The sequence below is a fragment of the Varanus komodoensis genome, unplaced genomic scaffold (genome assembly GCF_004798865.1).
Source record: "Varanus komodoensis strain SLA01 unplaced genomic scaffold, ASM479886v1 scaffold15, whole genome shotgun sequence".
Lineage (NCBI taxonomy): Eukaryota > Metazoa > Chordata > Lepidosauria > Squamata > Varanidae > Varanus > Varanus komodoensis.
Window position 1 is genome coordinate 15,234,773 of NW_025335440.1, and position 8,572 is coordinate 15,243,344.

Sequence of the window (8,572 nt, forward strand, 5' to 3'; positions counted from 1 at the left end):
TGCAAAACACTGGTTAGATGGGTCATTTCAGCATCTAAGTGTCCCAACCTGGAATGTGATAGATGGAGGTTGAGGTACTATGGGGAGGAGAAAGCATGGCACAAAGCATCATCCCTTTCTGTTCCATGGAACGTCCACAGAGACTATTCTGAGGTTGTGTTTGCAACCTTGGAGAAGCAGACAGCATGGCTCTTTTTATATTGGCTGTGAAGGCAGTAAGGAAGCACTAGAATCCCATCTCTGACCTCTGAGTGAGCTTGAAAGCACAACTGACAGTATTGAAAACTAAATGGAACTGTTTTACTTTTTATTCATTTAGTGTAAGATTTTCCCCATTAATACAATCAAACTTTTCAGGAATCATGATAGTTTAATTAACTAGAAATACACTAACAGCCTTTTTGAGATGACTGTAGAATATATGGTGTATGCTTTTCCTCCAGTCTTGTTGAATACCTAATTTCAAGGTACTATGAAGAACTCTCACTAGGCTGTTGTTATTGTCAAAAGATTTGTTCATTTTTACAGCATGTCAATTCATGTAAGAAGGCACATTTGGAGCCTACTCAGGTACAAATTCAAACATTTCTAATTTTGAAATATCTCATTTATCTTTTTAATACATAACTTCCAAATAATTAGGAACTAGAGAAAGCTATTCATGATTTAATACCACATTTCTATAGTAACTCAGGTACATTAAACCGTTAAGCTATTCCAGCAGATGCAAAATAAATGAATGCAATATGCTAACTTTGGGAGCAGCAGATAGCATGAACTGCTACTTCATTTTCCCAACAAAATTTTATAAAGGAATAAAATATGAAAAATGTAGCCTAGAAGACCTGAATAAAAAAAATCCAGGCACTCTTTCACAAGCATCTGTACCTGATGGGATTTCTGAATGTGAACAGGTGAGCCCTTCTCTATGCCACAAACAATCCACTTTTTGTAAGGGATGAAGTTTCTGACTGAGGTGGAACATGTCATCTTAACTCATCGCCTAGTAAATGTTTGGCTATCGCTTTCTAAGTGGTTACATCAACAAATGCAAACATGTTGATAGGTTGTTAGTAATCCAACTAGTATGTCTAGGAAACGAAAAGCAGAAAAGTTCAAGCCTTAGCATAAACCATCCAAGACATGCCAGATACGTAAGCAGATTCTCTTCATCACTGGAGACCTCCTCCTATTTCAAACCCTATAAATGTTGCAGTCCTATAAATAGTGCTTCACATGTGCCATTTATCAGTATTAAAAATGTAGCTACTGCCATTTAAGGTCAGCATATAATGCTAGCACATTCTGTGTATCTTATGATCAACAAATTTCTTCAAACTATTCAAGTTATCCCACCACTTGAAGAGAAAAGTCTCTGCAATCAATTTAAACCATGGAGTAATCTTGATTTCATTTCGGGATGCCTTTTTGAGGAGTTCTCTCAGTTCTTCTTGTGTCACGTAACAGCAGCTTTTAATTTCATTGGGATCCGGATTCAGTGTTACATTCTTTTGGACAAAAAGGATATAATCTATTTCGTGTTCTCCCCAGGTCCCATTCGACTGGGCTTTGTAGTGAATTCGGGTTAAGTAAAAGATGTCTTCTGGAGTTACCTACAACCAAAACCTTTAGTAAGAAAACTGGTAATAAGAAAGTGTTCCAGTTTTATGGCTTTTTGATGGAATTCTCCCCCTCAGCCCCTCCCGCCACACACGAGAAACCACTCCTCAAAAGAGCTTTAAGCTTCAGTTATAACATCTAGTGTACAAGTGGGAGAGAGCTATGGCATTCACTTTTTGTTTTAATGTTTTGATTTGTAATAGCACTTTTCTATAATTGGTAGCTTGGACTGAACAAAAATCACACACATGACTCTCTCCCTCTTCCTGTACCCTGCAAATGCTTCTGGGATTCTGGTACTGTCTGGAATATGTGCAGTGAAGAGGTGGGGCGTTGTACCCAGGAGTCTCAGGGTTCAAGTTAGTATTTTCTTGAACATCTGAGTGGATTTAATGATGACAGAACCAATGTCCTAGAAGAGAGTTATTTCAGATATTGTTTGCCTCTTGGCTCTCTAGTTATGCAGACATGGCTAAGGCCTTTTGTCTGCTGCTGAGAAGGAAGTGAGGATGGAGGGGTATACTAGCCCAGACTTGGATTTGGCCATGAAAAGCAAGCATGCTGCAGAGAAAATGGGGTTCCTATAAAAGGGAAACATACAGAATAAAGTGATTATTCTGTACCGGCACCATTTGGTATGTCTTGGCAAATCCCAAAGGAATAGGATTACTGTGAAAAACCAAATTAGAGAAAACTCTCAGATCTCTAGCTGCTCAGGCTTACAGAAAACTGATGCTGGCAGTCAAGGATTTTGAAATTGCTTTCCTGTGGGGAAAATGATACCCTTCAACAGAAGTCCACCACAAGAGGCAAGTATTCCTTTGCAGTCTAAAACTGTTCTATATACAAAAGGTTTTATTATCATCCCTGGACAATTCTGTTAGATTTGTAAACATGAATGTCTCAATTAACTGCAATCAATTTTTATGATAAAAGACTGAACCTAAGAACAAGTGGTTCTGGATAATATGTAAAGTTTTTCTTTTGCACTGTCCTGAAACACAAGTCAAAAGTTCCTGTCAGGCACCAAAATTGTCTTGTTGACTAGGAAAAAAATTGTTAGAATGGTGTTGAAGATACTCTATTATAATTCTCCTCTGTTCTAAGCTTTTGGGAATAGGGCAGAGTTAGAGTTTCAAAATAAGTAGTGTAACTCTGATTAGCAATTACAAAAATAATGCAAAGCTGTTCAGCTACCTCTCCCCAGAGGAGTCATTAGTTCAAGAATTACCTGTTCCAGTGGAATTCCTAACTCTGCCTTCAGTCGTCTCTGTGCCGCTCTTCGAACGCCAATTGCATTGTTTTCTTCCAGTTCGAGTGGGGTGCTTAGAGGATGACTACAACATGTATTGGTAAAACAGTCTGTAAAAAAGATTTTGTGGGTTTAGTTTTAAGACTACAGAATTTCAGATGACAGAACATTTGAAGTGCCCTATCTCAGGAATAGGCTTGGCTGCAATACTGCATATCCATGTTGGCTTCATCAGAAATACGAATACTCTGACAAAGCACAATCTGCCTATACAAGGATTCCAAGCAATAGAACCTATCAGAGTATGATGAAGGGTATGTAAACAGTATTTGTAACTGGGTACCCAAATTATACTGGTTTTAAAAAACAAGCTTACGAGGCTAGACAGGGAAATAATAGTCACTATTTAAATTATGACTCCTCCTATTCCAATATATACTTGTTGACAAATCAGAAATATGCTGGACTAGACCAAACAACATTTGCCATGATACAAATAGTCTTTTAGAGATCCTTTCAGTCAGAAAATTGGTGTCCATTTCTCACCCTTTTTCTATCACTGAACAAATACGTCTTAGATGTTGCCACAAGACCACACCAGGGAAAGCTTTCAGAGGAATAAATATTGCTGCTACTAGGGCATTTACTCATTTAAAAAAAGCATTTAAGGTACATGTCTACTCAACAAGAGGACAACTTCAACTTTTCCTGAAATTAAACCATTCTGTTTAATGGGGAATGTATTTGGGGAACACAAAGGTGCAAGGGATGTATGCTATGCAACAAGAAGTCAAAGCCATTGCTAAAAAAACAAACCTGGGAAAGTGATTTTGGCATCTGATCTCTGTTGCAACAGCAGTTTGTTCTCCGTGTTGAATAAGAATACACTGAATGCACGATGCAGCAATCCTAGCACACACACAGATAACCAAAACCTTTGTTAAAAAGATGGTACTCTAAGGAGAAAAGTAAATTTTATTCATATTTCAGTTCACATCAATTTCAATCCAAGGAAGCAAGCCTCAAACTTATTTAAAGCATAACTATGTGTTTCTTTTAAGCTGCTGTCTGTCTTGTAAGGAAGAATTGACAGGTGTATACATTCAAGGAGAGTATTTACTTGGATAACTGCTTACAACTTCCTTTGCAGAGTTTTGTAGGCGTAAGCCATACTTAAGATGTGCACAGAGCAAGAAGAAATGGGCAAAGTAAAATGCATTAATATAAAATATGACTTCTGAAAATTTTCATTTACTTTCCTGTTTCTTGGGCAAAGATCTGTAAGCAAGGAAGGGGAAAGCTAAAGTTTTCATTAAACCAGGCACAGGCATGAAATCCCATGCTATGTAGTAGATGTTCTTTCGCTTAGACAAGGTGTTCAAGTCTAGATCTTCCAGCAGATGATCCTACTGTATTTTCTTCTCCTTCACATGATCCAGTAAGAGTTCTGTGCTCATGCTATCTTGTTCACTGGAATAACACACCTAAAGCTGTGGGTTTCTAAGGGCCTAGTTGGGACAATGAGTTCATGTCAAAGCTAGATACATGTTTAGCTGTGAAATCTCAGACATTCACCTAGAACAGCGTAAGAGTAAGAAATGCATCCTTTTCCAAGTTGCTGCCTCTGATCTTGCACAAGGATACACATATCCACTGCACCAAAAATGATGTTTTGACTATGGAGGGAAGAATGTATATCTTGCCTCGAGACAAGCCCCTTCCTCCTCTGCTTTAGTCTGGAAGCAGTAGCAGAAGAGTAATGATTAAGTGGTACCTCCCTTACTGCCTCCCATTTTTTAACTTAGTGTCATTCAGAACTATAAAAAGCTGAATGGACTGGCACAGCAGAGAAAGAATGGACAATGCAGTGACCCTCTGATGTCCAGCAACTAGAAAAGTTAGCCAGTAACTAGAAAAGTTAGCCAATTGAGTTGTTTTTCAGTCTTCATTAAATTCTCTCTTGTACACAAATTTACAAAGCAGGACTGTTGAATCACATTCCTTTTGCTTTCCCATTCCATTTCTTCAAGTTCTTTTTTCCTAGATGCATCTCGCTGCAAAACTAGGCTGCAAATACTAGGAGTAAGGATTGATTCTACATGGTCGGCCCAACCAGAAGTCCTCAAACAGAATTGGGGTATTCAGGCAGAACTTTTATATGAAGTCGTTAGAAAAATAATTTTAAAAAATACCTTTGTCAATGTTTTCATTCAAGTGGCAGTTTTTCTTTGTCTCTGAACCAATTTCGTTGTCATTTTCATCAATAAGGATGCACATCTCTGACAGCAATTGTACCTGTTGCTCATCCAGATCATTTGTGTTTATCTCAGGCATCGTTGCAGTATTGATTTTCCTAATGAAAAAACTGATGAAAGAGCCTGATCACTCCCTCAAAACAACACTCTCAATTACTGCGGCCTGATGATGTGGACAAGGTGCTTGGACGAGTACGTTCCACCACTTGCCTATTGCACCCTTGCTCATTTTGGCTAATTAACGCCAAGCACGGGACAGGGACCGGGATCTTGGAAGTGGTTAACGCTTCTCTGAGGGAGGGCTGGGTACCTGCCCCTTTAAAGGAGGCAGTAGTCCGACCAGTCCTGAAGAAGGCGTCACTGGATCCAGAGATGGCCACTAATTATAGACCAGTGGCCAACATCCCGTTTTTGGGCAAGGTGTTGGAGTGGGTGGTGGCAGGACAACTCCAAGCATTCTTGGATGAAACTGATTATCTGGACACATTTCAGTCCGACTTCAGATCCGGGTACGGTACTGAATCTGCCTTGGTTGCCCTGTACGATGACCTGTACAGGGAGGAGGACAGGGGGAGTGCGTCCCTGTTGCTTCCTCTGGACCTCTTAGCGGCTTTCGATACCATCGACCATGGTATCCTGGATAGGCTAGCGAGATTGGGAGTTGGAGGCACTGCTTTGCAGTGGTTCCGCTCCTATCTCAATGGCCGATTCCAGAAGGCGACACTGGGGGACTATGGCTCTGCGCCATGGCAGTTATGCCATGGAGTTCCGTAGGGGTCCATTCTGTCCCCCTTGCTATTTAACATCTACATGAAACCGCTGGGAGAGGTCATCAGGAGGTGTGGGCTGCGGAATCATCAGTACGCTGATGATACCCAGCTCTACCTCTTGATTTCTACCAATCCAGGTGAGGCAGTGGCTGTGCTGAACCGGTGCCTGGCTGAGGTAATGATTGGCTGGATGAGGGCCAATAAACTGAACAGAGGTCTTGTTGGTAGGCGGATCGGGCTTCGGGGAAAGGGATCTTGACCTAGTCCTGAATGGGGTTGCACTTCCTCTTAGGGACAAGGTCCGCAGCTTGGGAGTGCTCCTCGACCCAGAGCTTTCACTGGAAGCTCAGGTGACAGCGGTGGCGAGGAGCGCTTTCTTTCAGCTTCAGCTGATCCATCAGCTGTGTCCCTACCTGGAGAATGACTGCCTGGTGACAGTGACACACGCATTGGGTGACTTCCCAACTTGACTTCTCTAACGCGCTCTACGTGGGGCTACCCTTGAAGACGGTACGGATAATTCAATTGGTTCAAAATAGAGCTGCCAGGCTGCTGACGGGGACTGGGCGTTATGTTCAATCCAGTTCTCCGTCAGCTTCACTGGCTCCCCATTGAAGTCCGGGCCCAATTCAAGGTGTTGGTTATGACCTATAAATCCCTTAACAGCTTGGGTCCTGGTTACCTAAAGGAGCGCTTATGTAAATATGTGCCCGCCCACCCCTTGAGATCAGCGGGAGAGGCCCTTCTCCGGAAACCCTCCGTGAAAGAAATTAGGAGGGTGAGTACTTGGAGGAGGGCTTTCTCTGCGGTGGCGCCCAATCTATGGAATGCGCTCCCCATAGAGGTCCACCTGGCACCGTCGTTATTTGTTTTTCGGCGCCAGGCGAAGACCTTTTTATTTAAACACCATTTTAATTGTTAATATTTATTTATTTTATTTTTACGGCCAGGACGTCTCCAATTATATTGTTTTATATTGTTATTATTTTATTGTTGTAAGCCACCCCAAGGCTTTGGCGAATGGGGCGGCATAGAAGCTTTCTAAATAAATAAAGCAAGCAAGCAAGCAAGCAAGCAGATATTTAATGAACTGGAGCACAAGTTTGGATCTCTTCTTAAACACATTGACCATTGGATCAAATGAACAAAGCCCTTGTCAGAGGTGAAAAAGCAGCTATATAGTGTCAGCCTTCAAGGCAATTCCAGCTGAAGCACAGCTATCTTATAGCTAGATGAAGTTCATTTTATTCCTTAGTATTTTCACTTCGGTGAAAAATGGACTGCACAGTGCACAACATGCATCTACTTGCTTTGCTTTATGCTATCAACTCTCCAAGAACATACACAAACAGAAAATTGGCTGCACGTTCCACAAGGTTGTACCGACCTGTTTTAGCTTTCTCTACCAACCTTCCCAGAAGAGATACAAAATACCCACTAATGCCCTTTAGGTCCCACATATCCTCCTCCATTAACTCCCTAGCTTTGGTTGCTGGGCATGTGTTGACATCCCCCGTCCCTTTTCACCAGTCCTAACAGCCTGTACAGTAAGTGAAACTTTTACTAGCTCGGAGGAGAAGTGCTATCAAAGGCACCTCTCTCTTTCACGCAGCTGTCGGGAAACAAACGTGGCTGGTGCAAGCGAAGGCGAGCCCTTTGTTAATCACGCACGAGTGCCGCCACGACATCGTGCACCTCAGGGTCCTACCCATTCACGCACAGAGAAACACCACAATCACAGTGGGGTCCTTCAGGGCAGGGCAGTGCAGTGCGAGGGGGCCCAGGGAATCCTCATCTGGCCTCCTTTTCGCGGAGAAAGATACATTTCTAGCGTCACGATTAAAGCAAGATTCCCGGGAGAAAGAGACCGGGCGCTTCCCGCCACAAGGTGGCGATGGCCTCGGGCTCCCGCTGCTTCTTCCCACGTTCGGCCACGCAGAGAGCGCGGGCGACAGCTGCGCGGGCCCTCGGCGGCCGTCGTCCGCAGCAGCCCATCTGCCCGCGCGGCACGCAGCGCGGCCCCAGCGCCTGGGGAGGGCGCCGGCCACGGGCCGCAGGCGAGGAAAGAAGCTGCTGCCCCGAAGCGGCCCTCGAGGCGGCGGCTGCGTGAACGCGCTGCTCCGGGGGCTCCCCGGAAGCGCCTGGCCGGGCCCTGCGGGGGCGCACGGCAGGACGCGGCCAACTCCCGGGGCGGGCAGCGCGTCCCCTCTCCCGCGCCGCCCCCGCCGCTTCCCGCTCACAGCCCTGCAGCGGGGGCTTGACGGTCGCCTTCCCCTTTCCGCCCTTACCGCGCTGCGTCGCTCGGCCACGCCGGCCTTCCCCGCACGCACACGGGCGACAGCGACAAATGCGGCGGCGGCACCTGCGCGCGGCGGCGGCGTGGGCAGAGCCTTCGCCACGAGGACGCTTCTCCGACCGCCCGGCCCGCGACAGCCCCTGCAGACGACGGCGCCGATAACACCCTGCACGCCGCGCGCCACATCGCCAGGCAACACGCCCCCCTGCCCCCTGGCCAATGGCGACGGCCCCCAGCGCGCGCGTCACCGCGTGGGCCGATCGCACCACCGCGCAGGGAGCCAAGACGTCGCCATCAATCAGTCGTGGGGGGACGGCCATTGGTGGGCCTCCAAGTCCAATGGGGGGAGTCTGACGTAATAAGGGGGCGTGGCGAAAGG

The 8,572-nt window shown here is 45.1% G+C and overlaps 1 protein-coding gene across 1 annotated transcript; it reads right to left on the reverse strand.

Moving 5' to 3' along the window:
• Nucleotides 1-290: 290 nt before the first annotated feature.
• IDI1 (isopentenyl-diphosphate delta isomerase 1) lies at nt 291-8,368 on the reverse strand. The gene is made up of 5 exons (XM_044424793.1): nt 8,186-8,368; nt 5,065-5,237; nt 3,689-3,781; nt 2,852-2,982; nt 291-1,613 (listed from the first exon to the last, which is right to left on the reverse strand). Exons 2-5 carry the CDS (start codon nt 5,204-5,206, stop codon nt 1,296-1,298), a joined length of 684 nt encoding a protein of 227 aa, XP_044280728.1. The 5' UTR covers nt 5,207-5,237; nt 8,186-8,368; the 3' UTR covers nt 291-1,295.
• Between the last annotated feature and the right edge of the window lie 204 nt (nt 8,369-8,572).

Excerpts from the sequence above, each read along its gene's own strand:
- IDI1 (XM_044424793.1), bottom strand. The coding sequence starts at position 5,206 with ATGCCTGAGATAAACACAAATGATCTGGATGAGCAACAGGTACAATTG. Across the intron at positions 2,983-3,688 it reads TGCCAAAATCACTTTCCCAG|ACTGTTTTACCAATACATGT; the intron begins GTTTGTTTTTTT and ends TCTTTTTTACAG. Across the intron at positions 1,614-2,851 it reads TAGGAATTCCACTGGAACAG|GTAACTCCAGAAGACATCTT; the intron begins GTAATTCTTGAA and ends TTTTGGTTGTAG.